The sequence below is a fragment of the Indicator indicator genome, chromosome 36 (assembly GCF_027791375.1).
Source record: "Indicator indicator isolate 239-I01 chromosome 36, UM_Iind_1.1, whole genome shotgun sequence".
NCBI classification, from domain to species: Eukaryota; Metazoa; Chordata; class Aves; order Piciformes; family Indicatoridae; genus Indicator; species Indicator indicator.
The window spans coordinates 3,951,140-3,979,023 of NC_072045.1; the positions used below are offsets into that span (position 1 = coordinate 3,951,140).

General features: G+C 51.8%; 1 protein-coding gene across 1 annotated transcript in view; it reads right to left on the reverse strand.

Annotated features, from left to right (window-relative positions):
• The window catches only part of MUC16 (mucin 16, cell surface associated), a 78,288-nt gene that overhangs the window by 46,034 nt on the left and 4,370 nt on the right, over positions 1–27,884 (reverse strand). The window contains exons 3-4 of the mRNA XM_054396078.1: positions 12,449–12,581; positions 6,640–6,717 (exon numbers count right to left, since the gene is read on the reverse strand). Of these exons, the coding sequence (XP_054252053.1) occupies positions 6,640–6,717; positions 12,449–12,581 (211 nt within the window). The remainder of the gene's footprint in view (positions 1–6,639; positions 6,718–12,448; positions 12,582–27,884) is intronic.

Here is a 27,884-nt window from a genome sequence, read left to right on the forward strand (position 1 = left end):
AGATGTGGTGACAGCCCTGGAAGTGCTGTGAGTAGGAGTAAAGGAGGTGTCAGGAGCTGTGCTTGAGTGTGGAGCAGAGGAGGTTTGTGCAGGGCTGGTGCTGGGAGCTGCTGCTGTGTACTTTGGTGTGGTGGTGCCAAGAGCTGCAGTAGATGTTCCTGAGGAGCTGGGAGTGACAGCAGTGGATGTTGTAGATTCAGGAGTGGACACTTCTGCTGTGGTGGGCACCAGTGTGGAGGTTGTCTCAGCAGTAGATGTTTGTGGTGGAGAGGAAGAGGCTGCAGCTGTAGTGTGAGGAGCAGAAGTGGTCATGGCAGCAGTGCTGGAGGTCTGCATCATGGTTGAGCTTGCAGTGGTGGCCTCAAGGATTGTTGTCCCTGGAGCAGTGGAGGTGGAGGTTGTGGCCAGAGTAGAGGCTGGCAGAGAGGTGGTCACTGCCTGAGTAGTGCTGAGAGGAAGAGTTGCTGTGGTTGCAGGAGCTGTGCCTGTGTGTGGAGCAGAGGAGGAGATTTCTGCTGTGCTGGTGCTGGGAGCTGCTGTTGTGTGCATGGCTGTGGTGGTGCCAAGAGCTTCTGTAGATGTTCCTGAGGAGCTGGAAGGGACTGCAGTGGAAGTTGTAGATTCAGAAGTGGACACTTCTGCTGTGGTGGTCACGAGTGTGGAGGTTGTCTCAGCAGCAGTGGTTTGTGGTGGAGAGGAAGAGGCTGCAGCTGTAGGGTGAGGAGCAGAAGTGGTCATGGCAGCAGTGCTGGAGGTTTCTGGCATTGCTGAGCTTGCAGCAGTCCTGGCCTCAAGGGTTGAGCTGCCTCTAGAAGTCGCAGTGGAGATTGAGGCCAAGGGAGAGGTTGGTGTAGAGGTGGTCACAGCCCTGGAAGTGCTCAAAGCAGGACTTAAAGTCATGGCCAGAGCTTTGCTTGTGTGTGGAGCAGAGGAGGTTTGTGCAGGGCTGGTGCTGGGAGCTGCTGCTGTGTCCTTTGGTGTGGTGGTGCCAAGAGCTGCAGTAGATGTTCCTGAGGAGCTGGGAGTGACTGCAGTGGAAGCTGTGCCCTCTGAGGTGGAGAATCTTGTGCTGCTTGTGGGAATTGTGGAGGTTGTCTCAGCAGCAGTGGTTTGTGTTGTATTGGAAGAGGCTGCAGCTGTAGTGTGAGGAGAGGAAGTGCTCATGGCAGCAGTGCTGGAGGTCTCCATCATGGTCACAGCAGTGGTGGCCTCAAGGGTAGATGTCTCAGGAGCAATGGAGGTGGAGGTTGTGGCCAGAGTAGAGGTTGGTGTAGACTTGGTCAGTCTCTCAGTGCTGCTCAGAGGAAGAGTTGCTGTGGTTGCAGGAGCTGTGCCTGTGTGTGGAGCAGAGGAGGAGATTTCTGCTGTGCTGGTGCTGGGAGCTGCTGTTGTGTGCATGGCTGTGGTGGTGCCAAGAGCTTCTGTAGATGTTCCTGAGGAGCTGGAAGGGACTGCAGTGGAAGTTGCATCCTCTGAAGGGGACAATTCTGCTCTGGTGGTCACGAGTGTGGAGGTTGTCTCAGCAGCAGTGGTTAGTGTTGGAGAGGAAGAGGCTGCAGCTGTAGTGTGAGGAGCAGAAGTGGTCATGGCAGCAGTGCTGGAGGTCTCCATCATTCTTACAGCAGTGGTGGCCTCAGGGGTTGATGTGTGTGGAGCAGAGGAGATGGAGGTTGAAAGCAAAGTAGAGGTTGGTGTAGATATGATCAGAGCCTTTACAGTGCTGAGAGTAGGAGCAAAGGTGGTGGTCAGAGCTGTGCTTGCAGGAGGAGCAGAGGAGGAGGTGTCTGCCAAGCTGCTGCTGGGAGCTGTTGTTGTCACCATAGGTGTGGTGGTTCCAAGCCCTGCAGTAGATGTTTCAGCTCTGCTGGGAGTGAGTGCAGAGGTCCTGGAAGTTTCTGAGGTGGTTGAAGTAATTCTAGAGGTTGTCTCAGCAGCAGTGGTTTGTGGTGGAGAGGAAGAGGCTGCAGCTGTAGTGTGAGGAGCAGAAGTGCTCATGGCAGCAGTGCTGGAGGTCTCCATCATGGTCACAGCAGTGGTGGCCTCAAGGGTAGATGTCTCAGGAGCAATGGAGGTGGAGGTTGTGGCCAGAGTAGAGGCTGGCAGAGAGGTGGTCACTCTCTGAGTAGTGCTCAGAGCAGTAGTGGTCAGAGCTGTGCTTGTGTGTTGAGTAGAGGAGGTTTGTGCAGGGCTGGTGCTGGGAACTGCTGCTGTGTACTTTGGTGTGGTGGTGCCAAGAGCTGCAGTAGATGTTCCTGAGGAGCTGGGAGTGACTGCAGTGGATGTTGTAGATTCAGGAGTGGACACTTCTGCTGTGGTGGTGAACAGTGTGGAGGTTGTCTCAGCAGTAGAGGTTTGTGGTGGAGAGGAAGAGGCTGCAGCTGTAGTGTAAGGAGCAGAAGTGGTCATGGCAGCAGTGCTGGAGGTCTCCATCATGGTCACAGCAGTGGTGGCCTCAAGGGTAGATGTCCCTGGAGCAATGGAGGTGGAGGTTGTGGCCAGAGTAGAGGCTGGCAGAGAGGTGGTCACTGTCTGAGTAGTGCTGAGAGGAAGAGTTGCTGTGGTTGCAGGAGCTGTGCTTGTGTGTGGAGCAGAGGAGGAGATTTCTGCTGTGCTGGTGCTGGGAGCTGCTGTTGTGTGCATGGCTGTGGTGGTGCCAAGAGCTTCTGTAGATGTTCCTGAGGATCTGGAAGGGACTGCAGTGGATGTTGTAGATTCAGGAGTGGACACTTCTGCTGTGCTGGACACAAGTGTGGAGGTTGTCTCAGGAGTAGAGGTTTGTGGTGGAGAGGAAGAGGCTGCAGCTGTAGTGTAAGGAGCAGAAGTGGTCATGGCAGCAGTGCTGGAGGTCTCCATCTCTGTAGTTCTTAAAACTGTGGTGGCCTTAAAGGTTGACCTGCCTGGAGCAGTAGCAGTGAAGGGAGTGGAAGTAATAGAGGTGGATGTAGCTATGGTGACATCTGGAGAATTGCTCAGAGTAGGAGTAAAAGTAGTGGCAGGAGCTGTGCTTGTGTGTGGAGCAGAGGAGGAGGTTTCTGCTTGGCTAGAGGGAGCTGCTGTTGTGTGCATGGCTGTGGTGGTGCCAAGAGCTTCTGTAGATGAGCTGGGAGTGACTGCAGTGGACGTTGCACCTTCTGAGGTGGACAATTTTGAGCTGGTTGAGGGAACTGTGAAGGTTGTCTGGAGAGCAAACTTCTGATCTACAGTGGAAGAGGCTGCAGCTGTAGTGTGAGGAGAGGAAGTGGTCATGGCAGCAGTGCTGGAGGTCTCCATCACAGTTGAGCTTCCAGCAGTGGTGGCCTCAGGAGTTGAAGTCCCTGCAGCAGTAGCAGTGGAGGTTGTGACCATCGCAGAGGTTGGTGTAGATGTGGTGACAGCCTTGGAAGTGCTGTGAGTAGGAGTAAAGGAGGTGTCAGGAGCTGTGCTTGAGTGTGGAGCAGAGGAGGTTTGTGCAGGGCTGGTGCTGGGAGCTGCTGCTGTGTGCATGGCTGTGGTGGTGCCAAGAGCTGCAGTAGATGTTCCTGAGGAGCTGGGAGTGACTGCAGTGGAAGCTGTGCCCTCTGAGGTGGAGAATCTTGTGCTGCTTGTGGGAATTGTGGAGGTTGTCTCAGCAGCAGTGGTTTGTGTTATATTGGAAGAGGCTGCAGCTGTAGTGTGAGGAGCAGAAGTGCTCATGGCAGCAGTGCTGGAGGTCTCCATCATGGTCACAGCAGTGGTGCCCTCAAGGGTTGATGTCTCAGGAGCAGTGGAGGTGGAGGTTGTGGCCAGAGTAGAGGTTGGTGTAGACTTGGTCAGTCTCTCAGTGCTGCTCAGAGGAAGAGTTGCTGTGGTTGCAGGAGCTGTGCCTGTGTGTGGAGCAGAGGAGGAGATTTCTGCTGTGCTGGTGCTGGGAGCTGCTGTTGTGTGCATGGCTGTGGTGGTGCCAAGAGCTTCTGTAGATGTTCCTGAGGAGCTGGAAGGGACTGCAGTGGAAGTTGCATCCTCTGAAGGGGACAATTCTGCTCTGGTGGTCACGAGTGTGGAGGTTGTCTCAGCAGCAGTGGTTAGTGTTGGAGAGGAAGAGGCTGCAGCTGTAGTGTGAGGAGCAGAAGTGGTCATGGCAGCAGTGCTGGAGGTCTCCATCATTCTTACAGCAGTGGTGGCCTCAGGGGTTGATGTGTGTGGAGCAGAGGAGATGGAGGTTGAAAGCAAAGTAGAGGTTGGTGTAGATATGATCAGAGCCTTTACAGTGCTGAGAGTAGGAGCAAAGGTGGTGCTCAGAGCTGTGCTTGCAGGAGGAGCAGAGGAGGAGGTGTCTGCCAAGCTGCTGCTGGGAGCTGTTGTCACCATAGGTGTGGTGGTTCCAAGCCCTGCAGTAGATGTTTCAGCTCTGCTGGGAGTGAGTGCAGAGGTCCTGGAAGTTTCTGAGGTGGTTGAAGTAATTCTAGAGGTTGTCTCAGGAGTAGAGGTTTGTGGTGGAGAGGAAGAGGCTGCAGCTGTAGTGTGAGGAGCAGAAGTGGTCATGGCAGCAGTGCTGGAGGTCTCCATCATGGTCACAGCAGTGGTGGCCTCAAGGGTAGATGTCTCAGGAGCAATGGAGGTGGAGGTTGTGGCCAGAGTAGAGGCTGGCAGAGAGGTGGTCACTGTCTGAGTAGTGCTCAGAGCAGTAGTGGTCAGAGCTGTGCTTGTGTGTTGAGTAGAGGAGGTTTGTGCAGGGCTGATACTGGGAGCTGCTATTGTGTCCTTTGGTGATGTGGAGAGAGGAGCTGCAGTAGATGTTCCTGAGGAGCTGGGAGTGACTGAAGTGCTTCCTACAGCTTCTGGAGTGGACACTTCTGCTGTGCTGAAGACAAGAGTGGAGGTTGTCTCAGCAGCAGTGGTTTGTGGTGGAGAGGAAGAGGCTGCAGCTGTAGGGTGAGGAGCAGAAGTGGTCATGGCAGCAGTGCTGGAGGTTTCTGCCATTGCTGAGCTTGCAGCAGTCCTGGCCTCAAGGGTTGAGCTGCCTCTAGAAGTGGCAGTGGAGATTGAGGCCAAGGGAGAGGTTGGTGTAGAGGTGGTCACAGCCCTGGAAGTGCTGTGAGTAGGAGTAAAGGAGGTGTCAGGAGCTGTGCTTGAGTGTGGAGCAGAGGAGGTTTGTGCAGGGCTGGTGCTGGGAGCTGCTGCTGTGTGCATGGCTGTGGTGGTGCCAAGAGCTTCTGTAGATGTTCCTGAGGAGCTGGAAGGGACTGCAGTGGAAGTTGCATCCTCTGAAGGGGACAATTCTGCTCTGGTGGTCACGAGTGTGGAGGTTGTCTCAGCAGCAGTGGTTTGTGGTGGTGAGGAAGAGGCTGCAGCTGTAGTGTGAGGAGCAGAAGTGGTCATGGCAGCAGTGCTGGAGGTCTCCATCATGGTTACAGCAGTGGTGGCCTCAAGGGTTGCTGTCCCTGGAGCAGTGGAGGTGGAGGTTGTGGCCAGAGTAGAGGCTGGCAGAGAGGTGGTCACTGTCTGAGTAGTGCTGAGAGGAAGAGTTGCTGTGGTTGCAGGAGCTGTGCTTGTGTGTGGAGCAGAGGAGGAGATTTCTGCTGTGCTGGTGCTGGGAGCTGCTGTTGTGTGCATGGCTGTGGTGGTGCCAAGAGCTTCTGTAGATGTTCCTGAGGAGCTGGGAGGGACTGCAGTGGAAGTTGCATCCTCTGAAGGGGACAATTCTGCTGTGGTGGTCACGAGTGTGGAGGTTGTCTCAGCAGCAGTGGTTAGTGTTGGAGAGGAAGAGGCTGCAGCTGTAGTGTGAGGAGAGGAAGTGCTCATGGCAGCAGTGCTGGAGGTTTCTGCCATTGCTGAGCTTGCAGCAGTCCTGGCCTCAAGGGTTGAGCTGCCTCTAGAAGTCGCAGTGGAGATTGAGGCCAAGGGAGAGGTTGGTGTAGAGGTGGTCACAGCCCTGGAAGTGCTCAAAGCAGGACTTAAAGTCATGGCCAGAGCTTTGCTTGTGTGTGGAGCAGAGGAGGTTTGTGCAGGGCTGGTGCTGGGAGCTGCTGCTGCGTCCTTTGGTGTGGTGGTGCCAAGAGCTGCAGTAGATGTTCCTGAGGAGCTGGGAGTGACTGCAGTGGAAGGTGTGCCCTCTGAGGTAGAGAATCTTGTGCTGCTTGTTGGAATTGTGGAGGTTGTCTCAGCAGCAGTGGTTTGTGTTGGAGAGGAAGAGGCTGCAGCTGCAGTGTGAGGAGCAGAAGTGGTCATGGCAGCAGTGCTGGAGGTCTCCATCATTCTTACAGCAGTGGTGGCCTCAGGGGTTGATGTGTGTGGAGCAGAGGAGATGGAGGTTGAAAGCAAAGTAGAGGTTGGTGTAGATATGATCAGAGCCTTTACAGTGCTGAGAGTAGGAGCAAAGGTGGTGGTCAGAGCTGTGCTTGCAGGAGGAGCAGAGGAGGAGGTGTCTGCCAAGCTGCTGCTGGGAGCTGTTGTTGTCACTATTGGTGTGGTGGTTCCAAGCCCTGCAGTAGATGTTTCAGCTCTGCTGGGAGTGAGTGCAGAGGTCCTGGAAGTTTCTGAGGTGGTTGAAGTAATTCTAGAGGTTGTCTCAGCAGCAGTGGTTTGTGGTGGAGAGGAAGAGGCTGCAGCTGTAGTGTGAGGAGCAGAAGTGGTCATGGCAGCAGTGCTGGAGGTCTCCATCATGGTCACAGCAGTGGTGACCTCAAGGGTAGATGTCTCAGGAGCAATGGAGGTGGAGGTTGTGGCCAGAGTAGAGGCTGGCAGAGAGGTGGTCACTCTCTGAGTAGTGCTCAGAGCAGTAGTGGTCAGAGCTGTGCTTGTGTGTTGAGTAGAGGAGGTTTGTGCAGGGCTGATACTGGGAGCTGCTATTGTGTCCTTTGGTGATGTGGAGAGAGGAGCTGCAGTAGATGTTCCTGAGGAGCTGGGAGTGACTGAAGTGCTTCTACAGCTTCTGGAGTGGACACTTCTGCTGTGCTGAAGACAAGAGTGGAGGTTGTCTCAGCAGCAGTGGTTTGTAGTGGTGAGGAAGAGGCTGCAGCTGTAGTGTGAGGAGCAGAAGTGGTCATGGCAGCAGTGCTGGAGGTCTCCATCACAGTTGAGCTTCCAGCAGTGGTGGCCTCAGGAGTTGAAGTCCCTGCAGCAGTAGCAGTGGAGGTTGTGACCATCGCAGAGGTTGGTGTAGATGTGGTGACAGCCCTGGAAGTGCTGTGAGTAGGAGTAAAGGAGGTGTCAGGAGCTGTGCTTGAGTGTGGAGCAGAGGAGGTTTGTGCAGGGCTGCTGCTGGGAGCTGCTGTTATGTGCATGGCTGTGGTGGTTCCCAGAGCTGCAGTAGATGTTGCAGCTCTGTCAGGAGTGACTGCAGTTGTTGCTGTAGGTTCTGCAGTGAACAATTCTGCTGTGCTGGACAGAACTGTAGAGGTTCTTTCAGCAGTAGAGGTTTGTGGTGGAGAGGAAGAGGCTGCAGCTGTAGTCTGAGGAGAGGAAGTGGTCATGGCAGCAGTGCTGGAGGTCTCCATCATGGTCACAGCCATGGTGGCCTCAAGGGTAGATGTCCCTGGAGCAGTGGAGGTGGAGGTTGTGACCATCGCAGAGGTTGGTGTAGATGTGGTGACAGCCTTGGAAGTGCTGTGAGTAGGAGTAAAGGAGGTGTCAGGAGCTGTGCTTGAGTGTGGAGCAGAGGAGGTTTGTGCAGGGCTGGTGCTGGGAGCTGCTGTTGTGTGCATGGTGTGGTGGTGCCAAGAGCTGCAGTAGATGTTCCTGAGGAGCTGGGAGTGACTGCAGTGGAAGCTGTGCCCTCTGAGGTGGAGAATCTTGTGCTGCTTGTGGGAATTGTGGAGGTTGTCTCAGGAGTAGAGGTTTGTGGTGGAGAGGAAGAGGCTGCAGCTGTAGTGTAAGGAGCAGAAGTGGTCATGGCAGCAGTGCTGGAGGTCTCCATCTCTGTAGCTCTTAAAACTGTAGTGTCCTTAAAGGTTGACCTGCCTGGAGCAGTAGCAGTGTAGGTTGTGGAAGTAATAGAGGTGGATGTAGCTATGGTGACATCTGGAGAATTGCTCAGAGTAGGAGTAAAAGTAGTGGCAGGAGCTGTGCTTGTGTGTGGAGCAGAGGAGGAGGTTTCTGCTTTGCTAGAGGGAGCTGCTGTTGTGTGCATGGCTGTGGTGGTGCCAAGAGCTTCTGTAGATGAGCTGGGAGTGACTGCAGTGGATGTTGCACCTTCTGAGGTGGACAATTTTGAGCTGGTTGAGGGAACTGAGGAGGTTGTCTGGAGAGCAAACTTCTGATCTACAGTGGAAGAGGCTGCAGCTGTAGTTTGAGGAGCAGAAGTGGTCATGGCAGCAGTGCTGGAGGTCTCCATCACAGTTGAGCTTGCAGCAGTGGTGGCCTCAGGAGTTGAAGTCCCTGCAGCAGTAGCAGTGGAGGTTGTGACCATCGCAGAGGTTGGTGTAGATGTGGTGACAGCCTTGGAAGTGCTGTGAGTAGGAGTAAAGGAGGTGTCAGGAGCTGTGCTTGAGTGTGGAGCAGAGGAGGTTTGTGCAGGGCTGGTGCTGGGAGCTGCTGCTGTGTACTTTGGTGTGGTGGTGCCAAGAGCTGCAGTAGATGTTCCTGAGGAGCTGGGAGTGACTGCAGTGGAAGCTGTGCCCTCTGAGGTGGAGAATCTTGTGCTGCTTGTGGGAATTGTGGAGGTTGTCTCAGCAGCAGTGGTTTGTGTTGTATTGGAAGAGGCTGCAGCTGTAGTGTGAGGAGCAGAAGTGGTCATGGCAGCAGTGCTGGAGGTCTCCATCATGGTCACAGCAGTGGTGGCCTCAAGGATTGTTGTCCCTGGAGCAATGGAGGTGGAGGTTGTGGCCAGAGTAGAGGTTGGTGTAGACTTGGTCAGTCTCTCAGTGCTGCTCAGAGGAAGAGTTGCTGTGGTTGCAGGAGCTGTGCTTGTGTGTGGAGCAGAGGAGGAGATTTCTGCTGTGCTGGTGCTGGGAGCTGCTGTTGTGTGCATGGCTGTGGTGGTGCCAAGAGCTTCTGTAGATGTTCCTGAGGAGCTGGGAGTGACTGAAATGGTTCCTACAGGTTCTGGAGTGGACACTTCTGCTGTGCTGGAGACAAGAGTGGAGGTTGTCTCAGGAGTAGAGGTTTGTGGTGTAGAGGAAGAGGCTACAGCTGTAGTGTGAGGAGCAGAAGTGGTCATGGCAGCAGTGCTGGAGGTCTCCATCATGGTCACAGCAGTGGTGGCCTCAAGTGTTGCTGTCCCTGGAGCAGTGGAGGTGGAGGTTGTGGCCAGAGTAGAGGCTGGCAGAGAGGTGGTCACTGTCTGAGTAGTGCTGAGAGGAAGAGTTGCTGTGGTTGCAGGAGCTGTGCTTGTGTGTGGAGCAGAGGAGGAGATTTCTGCTGTGCTGGTGCTGGGAGCTGCTGTTGTGTGCATGGCTGTGGTGGTGCCAAGAGCTTCTGTAGATGTTCCTGAGGAGCTGGAGGGGACTGCAGTGGTTGTAGTAGATTCTGAAGTGGACACCTCTGCTGTGCTGGACACAAGTGTGGAGGTTGTCTCAGGAGTAGAGGTTTGTGGTGGAGAGGAAGAGGCTGCAGCTGTAGTGTGAGGAGCAGAAGTGGTCATGGCAGCAGTGCTGGAGGTCTCCATCATGCTTCCAGCAGTGGTGGTCTCAAGATTTGCTGTCTCTGGAGCAGTGGAGGTGGAGGTTGTGGCCAGAGTAGAGGTTGGTGTAGACTTGGTCAGTCTCTCAGTGCTGCTCAGAGGAAGAGTTGCTGTGGTTGCAGGAGCTGTGCTTGTGTGTGGAGCAGAGGAGGAGATTTCTGCTGTGCTGGTGCTGGGAGCTGCTGTTGTGTGCATGGCTGTGGTGGTGCCAAGAGCTTCTGTAGATGTTCCTGAGGAGCTGGGAGGGACTGCAGTGGAAGTTGCATCCTCTGAAGGGGACAATTCTGCTGTGGTGGTCACGAGTGTGGAGGTTGTCTCAGCAGCAGTGGTTAGTGTTGGAGAGGAAGAGGCTGCAGCTGTAGTGTGAGGAGCAGAAGTGGTCATGGCAGCAGTGCTGGAGGTCTCCATCATTCTTACAGCAGTGGTGGCCTCAGGGGTTGATGTGTGTGGAGCAGAGGAGATGGAGGTTGAAAGCAAAGTAGAGGTTGGTGTAGATATGATCAGAGCCTTTACAGTGCTGAGAGTAGGAGCAAAGGTGGTGGTCAGAGCTGTGCTTGCAGGAGGAGCAGAGGAGGAGGTGTCTGCCAAGCTGCTGCTGGGAGCTGTTGTTGTCACCATAGGTGTGGTGGTTCCAAGCCCTGCAGTAGATGTTTCAGCTCTGCTGGGAGTGAGTGCAGAGGTCCTGGAAGTTTCTGAGGTGGTTGAAGTAATTCTAGAGGTTGTCTCAGGAGTAGAGGTTTGTGGTGGAGAGGAAGAGGCTGCAGCTGTAGTGTGAGGAGCAGAAGTGGTCATGGCAGCAGTGCTGGAGGTCTCCATCATGGTCACAGCAGTGGTGACCTCAAGGGTAGATGTCTCAGGAGCAATGGAGGAGGAGGTTGTGGCCAGAGTAGAGGCTGGCAGAGAGGTGGTCACTCTCTGAGTAGTGCTCAGAGCAGTAGTGGTCAGAGCTGTGCTTGTGTGTTGAGTAGAGGAGGTTTGTGCAGGGCTGATACTGGGAGCTGCTATTGTGTCCTTTGGTGATGTGGAGAGAGGAGCTGCAGTAGATGTTCCTGAGGAGCTGGGAGTGACTGAAGTGCTTCCTACAGGTTCTGGAGTGGACACTTCTGCTGTGCTGAAGACAAGAGTGGAGGTTGTCTCAGCAGCAGTGGTTTGTAGTGGTGAGGAAGAGGCTGCAGCTGTAGTGTGAGGAGCAGAAGTGGTCATGGCAGCAGTGCTGGAGGTCTCCATCATGGTCACAGCAGTGGTGACCTCAAGGGTTGCTGTCCCTGGAGCAGTGGAGGTGGAGGTTGTGGCCAGAGTAGAGGTTGGTGTAGACGTGGTCACTCTCTGAGTAGTGCTGAGAGGAGCAGTGGTCAGAGCTGTGCTTGAGTGTGGAGCAGAGGAGGTTTGTGCAGGTCTGGTGCTGGGAGCTGCTGTTATGTGCATGGCTGTGGTGGTTCCCAGAGCTGCAGTAGATGTTGCAGCTCTGTCAGGAGTGACTGCAGTTGTTGTTGTAGGTTCTGCAGTGAACAATTCTGCTGTGCTGGACAGAACTGTAGAGGTTCTTTCAGCAGTAGAGGTTTGTGGTGGAGAGGAAGAGGCTGCAGCTGTAGTCTGAGGAGAGGAAGTGCTCATGGCAGCAGTGCTGGAGGTCTCCATCATGGTCACAGCAGTGGTGGCCTCAAGGGTTGCTGTCCCTGGAGCAGTGGAGGTGGAGGTTGTGGCCAGAGTAGAGGCTGGCAGAGAGGTGGTCACTGTCTGAGTAGTGCTGAGAGGAAGAGTTGCTGTGGTTGCAGGAGCTGTGCTTGTGTGTGGAGCAGAGGAGGAGATTTCTGCTGTGCTGGTGCTGGAAGCTGCTGTTGTGTGCATGGCTGTGGTGGTGCCAAGAGCTTCTGTAGATGTTCCTGAGGAGCTGGAAGGGACTGCAGTGGATGTTGTAGATTGAGAAGTGGACACCTCTGCTGTGGTGGGCACCAGTGTGGAGGTTGTCTCAGGAGTAGAGGTTTGTGGTGGAGAGGAAGAGGCTGCAGCTGTAGTGTGAGGAGCAGAAGTGGTCATGGCAGCAGTGCTGGAGGTCTCCATCATGGTCACAGCCGTGGTGGCCTCAAGGGTTGCTGTCCCTGGAGCAGTGGAGGTGGAGGTTGTGGCCAGAGTAGAGTTTGGTGTAGACGTGGTCACTCTCTGAGTAGTGCTGAGAGGAGCAGTGGTCAGAGCTGTGCTTGTGTGTGGAGCAGAGGAGGAGGTTTCTGCTTTGCTAGAGGGAGCTGCTGTTGTGTGCATGGCTGTGGTGGTGCCAAGAGCTTCTGTAGATGAGCTGGGAGTGACTGCAGTGGACGTTGCACCTTCTGAGGTGGACAATTTTGAGCTGGTTGAGGGAACTGTGGAGGTTGTCTGGAGAGCAAACTTCTGATCTACAGTGGAAGAGGCTGCAGCTGTAGTGTGAGGAGCAGAAGTGGTCATGGCAGCAGTGCTGGAGGTCTCCATCACAGTTGAGCTTCCAGCAGTGGTGGCCTCAGGAGTTGAAGTCCCTGCAGCAGTAGCAGTGGAGGTTGTGACCATCGCAGAGGTTGGTGTAGATGTGGTGACAGCCTTGGAAGTGCTGTGAGTAGGAGTAAAGGAGGTGTCAGGAGCTGTGCTTGAGTGTGGAGCAGAGGAGGTTTGTGCAGGGCTGGTGCTGGGAGCTGCTGCTGTGTCCTTTGGTGTGGTGGTGCCAAGAGCTGCAGTAGATGTTCCTGAGGAGCTGGGAGTGACTGCAGTAGAAGCTGTGCCCTCTGAGGTGGAGAATCTTGTGCTGCTTGTGGGAATTGTGGAGGTTGTCTCAGCAGCAGTGGTTTGTGTTGTATTGGAAGAGGCTGCAGCTGTAGTGTGAGGAGCAGAAGTGATCATGGCAGCAGTGCTGGAGGTCTCCATCATGGTTGAGCTTGCAGCAGTGGTGGCCTCAAGGGTTGCTTTCCCTGGAGCAGTGGAGGTGGAGGTTGTGGCCAGAGTAGAGGCTGGCAGAGAAGTGGTCACTGTCTGAGTAGTGCTGAGAGGAAGAGTTGCTGTGGTTGCAGGAGCTGTGCTTGTGTGTGGAGCAGAGGAGGAGATTTCTGCTGTGCTGGTGCTGGGAGCTGCTGTTGTGTGCATGGCTGTGGTGGTGCCAAGAGCTTCTGTAGATGTTCCTGAGGAGCTGGGAGTGACTACAGTGGCAGTTGGTGTAGATGTGGTCACATCCTTGGAAGTGCTGTCAGCAGCAGTTAAGGTGCTGCTGCTTGTGGCTGCAGCAGAGGAGACTGTGTCTGCAGGACTGCTGCTGGCAGCTGCTGCTCTCTCTGTGGTGGTGGAGGTGACAGGAGCTGCAGCAGATGTTCCAGCTGTTCCTGGGGTGACTGCAGTGGTTGTTGCCTGACGTGATGCTGTGGTTTCTGGGCTCTTGGGATGCATGGTGGTGCGCAGCCTTTGCTCAGCTGCTGTTCCTTTTGCTTCTGTGATGTTTGTTGTGGACATTGTCACCTGGTCCCTGGGCATGGCACCAGCTTCAACTTTGACTTTGATGTCTAGGATGGATGTTCCTGGAATGGCAAAAGTGATTTTTTTCCCCCTTATTTTTCTATTTACTACCAGAATTCCCAATAGTTATTCCGAATTTTGTCTGTGTCTTTCCTCTTTTCTTTTTTTTCTCCCCTGACTAATTCTGACTTTTCAGGTTTCTTTCCTCTCATTTGTACTTTTATCCTGGATTCCAAGGCTGTTTTATCAGCCAGAAAAGAACCAAATGAGGGAACATCTAGAGATCAGGATCTGTCCTAAGCAAAGAGTTTGCTGCACCTTTTCCACTCCAACATTTCCCTTGTAGGAAATTCCAGTGGTGGTTCTTTGTGCATTCATAGACACATCCAGCTCAAGGTCACACAATCATAGGATGGCTGGCTTGGAAGAGACCTCCAAAGGTCATGTAGTCCATCCACCCCACCCGCAGTCAGCAGGGACATCCTCAACTAGATCAGGATGCCCAGGGTCCTCTAAATAGACCTTGAGAGAAGAAAAGCAGAACTAGAATATCCCTCACAACTGAGGTTGTGAGGAGGTTGAGTTTCATCTACTGCAAAACTGCTTTTCAGAAACATTTGAGTTCAAATCTTCTCTTCCAAAATGTTTAGAATCAGAGAATCACAGAATCAGAGAATCACAGAATCACAGAATCACAAAATCATAGAATTACAGAATCACAGAATCACAAAATCATAGAATCACAGAATCACAGAATCATAGAATCACAGAATCACAGAATCACAGAATCATAGAATCACAGAATCATAGAATCACAGAATCACAGAATCACAGAATCACAGAATCATAGAATCACAGAATCACAGAATCACAGAATCATCGAATCACAGAATCACAGAATCACAGAATCATAGAATCACAGAATCACAGAATCATAGAATCACAGAATCATAGAATCATAGAATCCCAGAATCATAGAATCACAGAATCACAGAATCATAGAATCACAGAATCCCAGAACCATAGAATCATAGAATCCCAGAATCATAGAATCACAGAATCACAGAATCATAGAATCACAGAATCACAGAACCATAGAATCATAGAATCCCAGAATCATAGAATCATAGAATCACAGAATCATAGAATCACAGAATCACAGAATCATAGAATCATAGAACTGTTGAGGATGGAAGAGACCTTTAAGCTCATCCAGTCCAGCTGCTTACCTTCAGCTTGCAATGTCACCACTGCTGCTAAGCCATAGATTCACAAAATTTATGGCTTTGGGTTGGAAGGGACCTTCAAGATCATCCAGCTCCTACCCCCCTGAGGTTGGGGACCTGGAGCTGCAGCATGTGGGAGGCTCCTCCTGTCAACAGGGAGGACTTTGCCTGCAGATCTCCTCCCCTCTTAAGCTTTGTCCCCCACACCACTGCCATGGCTGTGTCTCAGCCTTCTCCCCTGGGAGCAGGTCATAGATTGATAGATGCATAGAGTGGGTTGGGTTGGAAGGGACCACAGGCTCACAGGCTCACAGGATGTCAGGGGTTGGAAGGGACCCAAATAGCTCACCAAGTCCAACCTCCCTGCCAGAGCAGGACCATAGAATCCGGCTCAGGTCACAGAGGAACAGACCCAGATGGGCCTTGAAAGTCTCCAGAGAAGGAGACTCCACAACCTCTCTGGGCAGCCTGTTCCAGTGCTCTGTGACCCTTACAGTAAAGAAGTTCCTCCTCATGTTGAGGTGGAACCTCCTGTGCTGCAGCTTACACCAATTGCTTCTTGTCCTACCACAGGAGCAGCTGAGCAGAGGCTGTCCCCTCCCTCCTGACCCACAGCCCTCACACATTTATAAATATTTATTAAATCCCCTCTAAGTCTTCTCTCTTCCAGACCTTGAAGATCATCCAGTTCCAACCCCCTGCCATGGCCAGGGACACCTCCCATGAGCTCAGGTTGCTCAAGGTCTCATCCAGCCTGGCCTTGAACACCCTCAAGGAGAGGACATCCACAGCCTCCCTGGGCAACCTCTTCCAGTGTCTCCCCACCCTCACTGCAAAGAGTTTCTCCTGTTAAGTGCTGTCTGTTTTTCTCTGATTTCCAAAGAGCAGCAGAAAGCCAAATGGCTCAACAAAGGGGTTCAGGGGGAAAAAAGTCTCCCACTATTCCAGTTGCTTTTTATGTAAGCATGAGATCTGCAAACTAAGCTGGGTTGGGGGTGGGTTTTTTTTTTTTTTCAGGTTTCCTCAACTGGCAGCACCTGACAAATGTGCTCCTCATCCATGTCTAATTCACTGAGTGACATCACAAGAGCTGTGCCTTTGTCAGCCTCAAAGAATTCCTCTCTCTCCTCAAGAGGAGACCTTCCACGTGGTCCCCATTCTCTGTCCCCGGGGAGGGACTCATTCTCTTGTCAGTCCCTCTCAGGAATCACACCCTGCAGTCTCTCCCCTGTCAGGTTGCTTGTGTCACCTCAGAGGATTGTCTTCTCCTGAGGCATACCAACCTGCTTAGTTAACACCTGTGCCTGACACCCACCAGGAAACTGCTGGGGTTGATTTTCTGCCCCAGTGGGTGCCCTTAGGGAGAGGAAAGGTGAGGAAGAGACACCCAGAACAAGCTGTTCTGAACAGAAGCAGCTTCCAACCCAGACAATTCTATGACTCTATGAAGGAATTTTCCTTATGAGAAGGAAACTTCCCCCAAAGGGTTGTCAAGGCCTGGATCAGGCTGCCCAGGGAAACAGTGGAGTTCCTGGTTCTGGAGGGGTTTCAAAGCTGTATAGATGTGGTGCTGAGGGATGTGGTTTAGTGCTGGGTTAATGGCTGGACTCAAGGATTTTAAAGCTCTCTTCTGTGAACCTGAGTCACACCTGAGCCAAGCATTTCTTTCTTCACAGAATTCCCTGTATTGGAGAAGAGCTTTAAGATCATTCAGTCCAATCATGAGCCTAACCCTAAGTCCTTCTCTAAGCTATATCCCTCAGCACCACACCTGCAAGACTCTTCAATACCTCCAGGGATGGGGACTCCACCACCTCCCTGGGCAGCCTCTTCCAACCATTCTTGCAGCAAAGAAATTTTTCCTCCTCTCCAACCTGACCCTCCCCTGGTGCAATTTCAGGCCATTTTCTTTTGTTCTTCACCTGATACTAGGCAGAAGAGACCAAACCCCACCTCACTGCAACCTCCTTGTAGGGAGCTGTAGAGAGCAATGAGGTCTCCCCTCAGCCTCCTTTTCTCTGACTGAACACTCCCAGCTCCCTCAGCTGCTGCTCCCCAGCCCTTTTCTCCAGACCCTCCCCCAGCTTGGTTGCCCTTCTGATGCTCTGCTCACACTGCCAGCAGACCTGAGTTTGCTGCTCAGCCACCCAAGGTCACTTGGCTGAGGGCCACCTCCTGACTAGAGGCTGAGCTGCCACAATGCTGTGCACATCCAAGGAATAAACAAACTCCCTCCCTGGCATGCCCTGGTAGCTGTGATCCAGTGCTAAGCAAAGCACAACTCTGTCCTTCATACACAGAAGTCACTCCCTGCTCCTTCCCTGTTTCTTTATCTTTGTTGTCTTCTTAGAAACCAAACTGCTCAAGTGAGGCTCCAACATTGTTGTGTAAGAGAGGGCTTGGGAGGCCACAGGGGATTCAAAATACCAGGCAGGGGTAATGGCAATGCTTGCAGCACAGCCTTGGAAGTTCAGAGGCAAGAGGCACTGTAGCTCTGTGGTCTCACTGTAGTCATGAAGGACATCATCCAGTCCAACCCCCTGCCAGAGCAGGGGCACCCAGGGCAGCTCACACAGGAACACATCCAGGTGGGTCTTGAATGTCTCCAGAGAAGGAGACTCCACAACCTCTCTGGGCAGCCTGCTGCAGGGCTCCAGCACCCTCACACCTAACAAGTTTCTCCTCCTGTTGAGGTGGAACCTCCAGTTTGTATCCATTGCCCCTGGTCCTGTCACAGACACCAGCAGAAGGAGCCTGGCCCCTTCCTCTCAGCACCCACCCTTCAGGTATTTATGAACATTCATAAGATCCCTTCTCAGCCTTCTCCAGGCTCAACAGCCCCAGGGCTCTCAGCCTTTCCCCATCACACAGAAGTTGTAGTCCCTTCACCATCCTCCTAGCCTCCACTGGACACTCTCCAGTAGTTCCCTGTCCCTCCCAGAGCCCAGAACTGGACACAATACTCCAGGTGTGGTCTCACCAGAACAGAGACCAGGACAGAGCAGAGGGGGAGGAGAACCTCCCTTGCCCTCCTGGCCACACTCTTCTTACTGCACCCCCAGGAGCCTTCTTGGCCACAAGGGCACATTGCTGTCCCATGGAGAACTTGCTGTCCACCAGGACTCCAAGGCCTTTCTCCATGGAGCTGCTTTCCATCAGGTCAGCCCCTAATCCATCCTAGTGCAGGAGGTTGTTCCTCCCCAGGTGCAGGACCCTCCACTTGCTGAATTCTTGCTGAATTCCCCTTTGCCCAGCTCTGCAGCCTGTCCACACCTCACTGGATGGTCTCAAAGCCTGATGGTGGATCAGCCAATCCTCCCAGCTTGGTACCACCAGCAAACCTTCTGAGGCTCCACTCTGTCCTCTCACCCAGGTCACTGATGAAGATGTTGAAGAAGACTGGACCCAGAAATAACTACAGGAATGCATCAACAGAGCTTTTGTTCCTTCCAAGTAGAAAAGAAAATTCAACTTACCTGACAAGCAGCACAGTGCTACCACAACCAACACCAACTTCTGCTTGCATGGAGCTAAATTTGTTGTCCAGTCCATCTTTGTGTCTTTCCAAGTGTCTAATTTCTACCAGCTGAGGCCAAAATTCCCTCCAAGCGTCCTGCTGGGTTCTTAGGAGGGAGGAAATGACTCTCAGGGCCAAGTGAGGAAGATGAGTCTGGTGGCCCAAGGTGAAATGTTCTTTAAACTGAAGCACCTTGCATAATGCCAGCACTCTGTGGAGGCTCTGGGGAGTGACCACACCTGCTTGTCCCTCACAGCAAAGGATTTTAACATTAGAATAGGGAACTTCCCCTCTAGGGAAGGTAAATAAGAAACCTTGCTGCTTGAAAAGGTCAACATGAGTTAAGCTGAGCATGAAATGATCAGGAATGGGGACTTGGTTGACACCCTCCTGAGGGCCACAGGCACACACTCATCTCTTAGATATTTAAGTTCAGGGTGGACACACAACAGAAAGCAAGACAAGGGCTTGGATGAGATTTGCCTTCATGTTCTGGGGCTTTTTAGGCAGGAGGAGAGCAGCCTCAGAGGGAGGAATCTTCTCAGTGCTGATCAATAGCTCAAGGGTGGGTGGCAGGGGGATGGGAGCAGGCTTTGTTCAGTGGTGCTCAGTGACAGGGAGAGAGGAAAAGGGACAAACTTGAATGGTGGAAGTTCCATCTAAACATGAGCAGGAACTTCCTTACTTTGAGAGTGGTGGGGCACTAGAACAGGCTGCCCAGAGAGCTGGTGGAGCTCCATCTCTGGAGTCATTCCTGTGCAACCTGCCCTAGGTGACCCTGCTCTGGCAGGGGGGGTTGGACTCAGTGATCTCCAGAGATCCCTTCCAACCCCTAACATTCTCTCACTCTGTGATCTCCAGAGATCCCTTCCAACCCCTAACATTCTATCACTCTGTGGTCTCCAGAGGTCCTTTCCAACCTCTACCATTCTCTGTTTCAGTATTACAATTTTTTTTATGCACAAGGAAAATCTTCCCTGTGCTGTTTTGTGAATTGCTTTACACCAGTTTGGCTGTGAAGAAAAACCATTTGGCTTTAAGAGTTAAGAAGGAGCTCATCCATCCCATCAGCTGCTTTATGAGTGTCAGTGGACTATTCAGCTTGATTGGGTTGAAAATGGCCTGGAATTGTGCCAGGAGAGGCTGAGGTTGGAGATCAGGAAAAATTTCTATCCTGAAAGAGTGGTCAGGGATTGGCACAGGCTGCCCAGGGAGGTGGTGGAGTCCCCAGCCCTGGAGCTGTTCAAGACACCTGTGGCCATGGCACCTGGGGGCATGGTTTGGTGGTCATGGTGGGGCTGGGGTGATGGTTGGACTGGGTGATGGACTTCAGGTGGGGTCTCACCAGAACAGAGGGGCAGGATCCCCTCTCTCCATCTCTGCCCACAGTGCTTTTGATGCAGCCCAGGCTGCCACTGGCCTTCTGGGCTGCAAACTCACACTGTTGGCTCCTGTCCACCCTCAAATCCTTTTCTGCAGGGCTGCCCTCAACCTCATCACCCCCAGCCTGGACTGATCTTCAGGATTTTCCCAACCTAGATGCAAGACCTTGCACTTTTCTTACTTCAATTAACTCCTCTTACCTCAAGAACTACCTGCCATAGTTCTTACAAGGCCAGGTTGGTTTCCATGAGCCTTATTGCTCTGTAAAATGCAATTTCCATTTGTTTCTGTGCTAAGAAGAGACTCTTGATGGCTTGGTTTGCAGTGGTTGGACACCACAGACAGATGAGAAGTTCCTCCCCATGTTTCTTGCATCAAGCACAGATGTCATGGTCCAAGGGACTGACGTCTGCAGGTCCTTGCCCAGTTGTGCAAGCAGTTAGGTAAGATGAATGCACATCCTTGACCTTTCCTCAAGTGTCAGTGAGGGAGAAACTATTTGTCATTCAGAATTAATTTCTGCTTGCTTGGCCACTATCTTGAACCCAATCTTCTTTGCCTTTATCCTTAGGCATGAAAAGGGTTAACAAGTTAGAGGGGAAGGGAATCATCCCAGGGTGCTGCTGAGTCAGCTGGGCAGGAAGAGAGTTGTGGGGTTAAAAAACATGGGGGGAAGAAAGAGTGAAACAAAGGAATCTTGGCAATAACTCTGAGAATCTTAGAGGTGTGTGCAGAAAGAATCAAAGCCCTGCTTGCACCTGGGGATTGGAAAACAAATTGCCACTGAAGTCAGCTTAGAATCATGGAATGGGTTGGGTTGGAAGGGACCTTGAAGATCATCCAGTTCCAAGCCCATGGCAGGGACACCTCCCATGGAAAGGGACACCTCCCACTAGGTTGCTTAAGGCCTCATCCAGCCTGGGAACAGGGAGGTTGTGGATGTTTCCTCCCTGGAGTTGTTCAAGGCCAGGTTGGATGAGGCCCTGAGCAAGCTGTGCTGGTGGGAGGTGTCCTGCCCATGGCAGGGGAGGTTGGAGGAGATGATCTCTGAGGTCCCTTCCAGCCTGAGCCATTCTCTGGTTCTGTGCTCTGAAGGCAGAGGTTGCTCTATGGGGAGTGATTGAGATCCCTTAACATGAAGTGGGGTTTCCATGCTGTCTCTCCAGGACCATTCACCCAACCCAAGGTCATTTCCTCTGAAGCAGCACTCAGGTGTTTGTACCTCCCAGGCAGGAACACCTAGCTGAGTACACTCCTTACCTGGGAGGGGGAAATGAAAGTGAAGAGAAAGGCCTGACTAGTTTGGAAGGAATGCAGCACCTCCAGAAGGCTTCTTTGATGATTATAGCTGCTGGCAATTTCCTTTTCAACCAGGCTTAACCAGGCTTAAGGACTTTCCTCAGTTCTCAAACAGGAGTCCTTCTGCTGGTGTGGCAAGAGAGAAACCTTAGCAGGAAATCAGGAGGCCCTTTTGGAAGCAGCTTGGAAAGCAGCTGATGGTGAAGCTCATTCTCTGCCTGCCTTGTGTTAATCAGTCCCCACCAGAGGAGATCCTGCTTGCTTGAGCAGGTTCTGCCAGTTGGGTTTGTAACAGAACACTTCCTTCTGCTGGTGTCAATGCAGAACTGCATTTGGAGACCGACCAGGAAAGGGCTGTGGGAGGGAAGCAGCTTTCGTTCTTTCCACTGTTTCATCCTCCTTTGCTTCTGGATTAGGGCATTGTTTGAGGGGCTTTGATGTTGTCTGAGCAGATATCCTCTCAACACCTTCTTTGCCAAGCTTGTCCTACACCCAAACCCTAACTCTGGCACAGGTTACTGCTTCAAGCAGCAACAGAACATGGAGCAGTGTTCATAGAATCATGGAACTGTGTGGGTTGGAGAAGACCTCTGAGATCATCCACTCCAACCATGAACCAAACAACTCCATGGCCACCAAACCATGGCCCCAAGGGACATGGCCACAGGTATCTTGAACACCTCCAGGGATGGGGACTCCACCACCTCCCTGGGCAGCCTGTGCCAATCCCTGACCACTCTTGCAGCAAAGAAATTTTTCCTCATCTCCAACCTAACCCTCCCCTGGCACCATCTCAGGACATTCCCTCTCATTCTACCACCTGATCCTAGGGAGAAGAGACCAACCCCCACCCCACTGCAACCCCCTTCCAGGGAGCTGGAGAGAGCAATGAAGTCTCCCCTCAGCCTCTTCTCCAGACTAAACACCTCCAGCTCCTGCAGCCACAGTTCCTCAGAAGACACTGAGGGAGGAAAGAAAACATCTTTCCTCCCCCAAGGACAAAAGGAAAGAGCCTCAAGCTGTGCCAAGGGAGCTTCAAGCAGGATATTAGGAACAATCTCTTCCCAGCAAAGGTTCTCAGGCACTGGCCCAGGCTGCCCAGGGAGGTGGTGGAGTCCCCATCCCTGGAGGGGCTTAAAAGCTGCATGGATGTGGTGCTGAGGGAGGTGGTGCAGTGGCAGTGGCTTAGCAGCAGTGGTGGCAATGTGAGCTCTGGGTTGGATTTGAGGTCTCTTCCAACCTCAACAGTTTTGTGGTTCTGTGGTTGATGTCTGGAAGATGATGTAACCCAAAATGAACTGCTCCAGACAACAAATGAGAGAAAAGCAACAGCTGATTGCCAATAAATCTGCGAAACCTCTCACCTGCAGTGTTGGTGCCCAGCCACTCCCTGCCCGAGGAGGCTGGGGAGAGTTTTGTCCCACCAGAAGCTGTGAGGCTTGGCAGTCTCTTGGGACCAAGACCTGAAAGGCTCCCTCCAGCCTGTCCAATGCCCTCCATGCCAGGCACCATGACATCCACCTGAGCCAGGATGGCACCAGTGGAAGACTCCTGTGTGCTGCTGTTGCCAGCTGGAGGCACAGCGAGGTGGGCTGCATGGTGGAGACTTGAGTCTGTGGCTCTTGAGGAGATATCTGGGGCTGGAGGGGCAGAGTGGCCTTCACTGATGGAGGCTGTCTGGAGGGAAGCCTGTGGAGAGGTCACAGATGCACCCTCAGAGCTGGGGAACACCAAGGTGTCTGCCCTTGGGGTCACGATGGGCTGCAGGGTGTGGGTGTAGGGCTCTGTGGGCACCAGCGTGGGGTGGGCAGGTTGGTGTCTGGCTTCATCTGCAGCATCTTGCTCGAGGAGAGGTGGTTTAGGCAAACCTCTGTCTGCTGGGACTGCCCTTCCACTCAGCCCCAGGGTTTGGTTCTCCTCCAGAGCTGTTGATGGTCCCAGCGCCACAGGTTGAGCCTCCTGCAGCCTTGCCCCTGCCGCTGCCAACAGTTCCCTCCTGCTGGGCACCAGGAGGCTTGGAGCTGGGGAGGAAACACAGCTCAACACTCAGCCAAAGGGACAAAACACAGCTTCTGAGCACAAGACTCTGAGGTTTTAGTTAAATAATAATAATAATAGTAATAATAGTAGTAGTAGTAGTAATAATAATAATAATAATAATAATAATAATAATAATAATAATAATAATAATAATAATAATAAATTGTTAAATAATTATTCTATTATGAAATATAAATAATTGTATTAATAATTACATAATACTTTATTATTATTTAATAAATTACTATTTAATCATAATAATATAAATAAAAATATAATAAATTAAATATAATAATATATTATTAAATAATTATATTAATTATATAATTATATTATTATATATAAATAATTGTATTGATAATTACATAATACTTTTTTATTATTAAATAACTAAAAACTCAAAATCTTGTGCTCAGAAGCTCTGTTTTGTCCTTTTGGATTATTATTATTATTATTATTATTATTATTATTATTATTATTATTATTATTATTAAATCGTTATTGATTATAAAGTCATTCTAAAATAATAATTATTATAAATAAGAATTTATTATTAATAATAATAATTTGTTGTTGTTGTTATTATTATTATCATTATTATCATCATTTTACTTTTTAAACCCCTTCTCCCTGTGACATTTGAGCATGCTTCTGATTTGGTGTGGGGCTGCTGGTTGGACTGAATGGTCTCAGAGAGCTTTTCCAACCCAACCAGCTCTGTGATTCCAACAGGAGCAGAGTGTATTAAAAAACATCTCCTGGGAATTGTTTGTTTGTACCTAAACAGCATGCAGGGCATATTTTTCTTCACCTCCAACCCACCCCTCCCCTGGCACCATTTCAGGCCATTTCATCTCCTTCTATCAGCTGAGACTAGAGAGCAGAGACCAACTCCCTCCTCACTCCAACCTCCCTTCAGGGAGCTGTAGACAGCAATGAGGTCTCCCTCAGCCTCCTCTTCTCCAGGCTGCACACCCCCAGCTCCCTCAGCTGCCCCTCCCCAGCCCTGTTCTCCAGACCCTTCCCCAGCTTTGCTGCCTGTCTTTGGACCTTCTCCAGACCCTCAGTGTCTTGTGATTTCTATTTAGTCCGAGCTTAGATACAGTCAGAGAGAGGTGAGAGGTCTGACACAGAAACAGACATTCACCATTCCCTTTATCAGCCTCTTCCCCTTCCATTGTGAACCCTCCCCATTCCCCCAGAGCATTCCATGAATTCACCGCCCCAAGGGGCATCCTACCTGTGGTGCAGGGGTCGAAGCAAACAGCCAAGGCTAGGAGCAGGTTTTGTAGCAGGCACTGCCCAGGGCAAGGCCTCCAAGCCATGTTCTTGCCTTGAGCCTCACTTGTCCAGATGAGAGCTGGCTCCAGGCTCCTCTGCAAGCAGCAGATTCCAAATGTGATGGAGGTCAGTCAGGTAATATAAAGCATGTGGCTCTGTTAGCTGAGCAGCTGACACACCTTAAAGTCCTGCTGGGTTTTAGGAGCTGTCTGTGTCTGGGTAAGGCAACTGTGGACCCAACAAGATGATTTATAGCTGCAAAAATATGGTTGTGTGTGTGACCTCTGTTTCAAACCTCCAGGAGGACACCAAGTCCCCCAGCTGAGCCTCTGGGTGCAGAAGAGGCTTTGTGGCAACGTTTGTGATCAAGTGTTTGGATTTAAAGACAAAGGAAAAGCCAAAATTAGATTTATTGGGCTGAAGTTTACTTATCAAGTTGAGAACAAGGGAGGCCTCCAAAAGCAACCTTACCATTAATCATAGAATCATGGCTTGGGCTGGTTTGGGTTGGAAGGGACCTTCAAGATCATCCAGTCCCATGGGCAGGGACACCTCCCACCAGCCTAGGTTGCTCAAGGCCTTGAACACCTCCAGGGAGGAGGCATCCACAGCCTCCCTGGGCAGCCTGTTCCAGTGTCTCCTCACCCTCACTGTCACTAATTTCTTCCTAGTTGTTGTAGTGTGGTGGGCTGAAATTCCTCTCCCACCCCTCCCACATCAACACCACCAGGCTCAGTCTCCCCTCTCCCAACTCAAAGCCATTGCTCCTCATCCTATCACAATGACCAAACTTGAACAGAGAAGATTTCAGCTCAACATGAGGAGAAAGTTCTTTACAGTGAGGGTGACAGAGCCCTGGAACAGGCTGCCCAGGGGGGTTGTGGAGTTTCCTTCTCTGGAGACTTTCCAAACCCACCTGGATGCATCCCTGAGCAGACTACCCTGAGTGATCCTGCTCTGGCAGGGGGGTTGGACCTGATGATCTCTTGAGGTCCCTTCCAACCTCTGATATACTGTGAGACTGTGACCATGAGATGTGACAAGCAGTTTGTTTCAGGAGAGGTTGTTCTTTACTTGCACCTTTGGAGCCTGCTGTGGTTGTCCCTGAGGGTGCTGCTGCTGCTGCTGCTGGGGCAAAACTGCTGCGCTCCTCTGGCCTCTGCTCCTAGTAGTAGTACAAACTCAAGCAGCTCTGAGTTACACCTGGTATTGTTGCACTTTCACAGGGGAGTATCTCCAGCCTGTCCTGCCTGACCCATGCCATTCTCTCTTTCTGTTTAACTATAGATTAAATTCCTTGTTGAACCTATTCCTTCTGGCAGAGCCTGCCAAAGGATAAAGGCTGAGCTCATGCAAGAGCAGCTGGGGGCGTGAAGGAGGCAAAGGGGAAAGCTAACAAGGTAAGGTCCTTTCCTGTCTTCCCTCCTAGCAACATGTAAAACACAAAAGGCTTTGTAGCAGGAGAGGAGGGAGAGGTCAGCCCTTGTCACCATGCAGCAATAAAACAGAAGGGATTGGGGCTTAGCTGGAGCAGTTGAGGATTAAAGGGGCAAACATTTACCATTAAAAACAAAACCAAACCCACAAGGAGGAACCCAAGAGCTCAGCTGCCCGAGTTGTGCTTTACAATGAGGTCTTCTGGCAGCAGTTTACATCCAGGTTTTACAGGCTCAGCTGAAAACACAAAGGGCTTTGCGAGTTTCATGTCTCTTTCGGAATCCACAACTTGGTTCTGGTCTTCCCAGATGGAGCAGTGGCAGGTGAGGGATGAGGCAAAGCACTGCACTTGTGGGCATCCCTCTGCCAAAGCCCAGGCCTGAGCATGCCAATCTTCTACTTCAGGGAGGCTTCAACACCTCATTAAACATTTAAACACCTTTCAAGTCCTCTGCTGAAGGCATCCACCTTAAATTAAGATCCTCCTGGTGATTTTGTAATTAATGATATTAAGTAAAAGGGAGAACCTCAAACAGTGGCTGGAGAGCTGCTTGACAGAGAGAAGGACCTGGGGGTGCTGACTGATGGCTGAATGGGAGCCAGCAGTGTGCTCAAGTGGCCAAGAAGGCCAATGGCATCCTGGCTTGTAACAGCAATGGTGTGGCCAGCAGGTGTGGGGATGTGATTGTCCCCCCCTGCTCGTCACTGGTAAGGCCACATCTCAGATCCTGGGTTCAGTTTTGGGCCCCTCACTACAAGAAAGACATTGAGGGGCTGAGGAAGGTCCAGAGAAGAGCAACCAAGCTGGTGAAGAAGCTTGAACACAAGTCCTGTGAGGAGCAGCTGAGGGAGCTGGGGGACTTTGGTCTTCAGAAGAGGAGGCTGAGGGGAGACCTCATTGCCCTCTGCAACTCCCTCAAAGGAGGCTGGAGCCAGGTGGGGGTTGGTCTCTTCCCACATGCAAGAATCATAGGATCATAGAATCAACCAGGTTGGAAGAGACCTCCAAGATCATCCAGCCCAACCTAAGTGACAGAACAAGAGGAAACAGCCTCAGGCTGGGCCAGAGGAGTTCAGCTCAGGTGCTAGGAAAAAATTCTTCCCAGCAAAGGTTCTCAGGCACTGTCCCAGGCTGCCCAGGGAGGTGGTGGAGTCCCCATCCCTGGAGGGGTTTAAAAGCTGCATGGATGTGGTGCTGAGGGAGGTGGTTTAGAAGCAGCTGTGGCAATGTGAGCCCTGGGTGAGCTTGGACTTGATGCTCTCAAAGCTCTCTTCCAACCTCAACATCTCTATGATTCTAAGACACCAACCCCCACCTGGCTCCAGCCTCCTTTCAGGGAGCTGCAGAGAGCAATGAGGTCTCCCCTCAGCTTCCTCTTCTCCAGGCTGAACACCCCCAGCTCCCTCACCTGCTCCTCCCCAGCCCTGTTCTCCAGACCCTTCCCCAGATTTATTGCCCTTCTCTGGACCCACTCCAGCCCTTCAATGTCCTTCTTGGAGTAAGAGGAGGAGGGGGAAAAGGGTTCCCAGTGTGAGAAATATCCAAGAACGAAGGAGGAAATGTATTAAAGGCTTCTCAGCAGTGTCTTAGCATTATTTACTCAGGGGATAAAAGAAGTATCAAAGGATGTTTGTTCCTCTGGTTGAACAGCACTCTGGCTGATATCACATTACTGTTAGCCTCCTGCCTACAGAAACAAGAAATGAGTCCAAGGAGATCTCTTCTCCCACAGTCTCTGACTAACACTTCTCTGTTTCAGACCACAAGCCTGGATGTAAACCATTCAGGGTCTGTTTTGCCCTTTATTTGGGTTTGTTCTTTGTCTTTGCTTTGAAATGAACCAGGGCAAAGTCAGAACTCAAGGCTGTGTGTCTGTCAGGGTGAGCAAAGAGAAAGCAAAACAAACACTTGAAAGGAAAGCATCCCCTGAGAGGTGCTTTGACTTAAATACACCTTCAGTATCTAGAAGCTGTTTTGGGCTTAGTTTTGTGGGATTCTGTGCATTTCTTGAAGCTGTTAATCACCAAATCAATCATAGAATGGTTTGGGTTGGAAGGGACCTTGGAGATCACTCAGTTCCAACCCCCCTGCCACAGGCAGGGACACCTCCCACCAGCCCAGGTTGCTCAAGGTCCCATCCAACCTGCCTTTGAACACTTCCAGGCATGGAGCTTCTACAGCTTCCCTGGGCAACCTGCTCCAGTGCCTCACCACCCTCATGGGGAAGAATTTCTTCCTAATGTCTCATTTAAATCCAACATCTTCCAGTTTGAAGCCGCTGCCTCTCATCCTGTCACTACATGGATCTGTATGAAGTCCCTCTCCAGCTGTAGCCTCCTTCAGGCTTCCTCCAGGAAGGCTGCTTTGAGGCTCCCCTAGAGCCTTCTCTTCTCCAGGCTGAACAACCCCAACTCTCTCAGCCTGGCGTCACAGGAGAGGGCTTCCAGCCCTGCCAGCTTTGCTGTGGCCTCCCCTTGCCCTGCTCCTCTCTGTGCTGAGGACTCCAGAGCTGGCCCCAACACTGCAGGGGGAGTCTCAGCAGAGCAGAGCAGAGCAGAGGGGCAGAATCCCCTCCCTGCCCCTGCTGCCCACACTGCTGGGGATCAGCCCAGGACACTGCTGGGGCCGGGCTGGGAGCTCAAGGTGCCAGCTCAA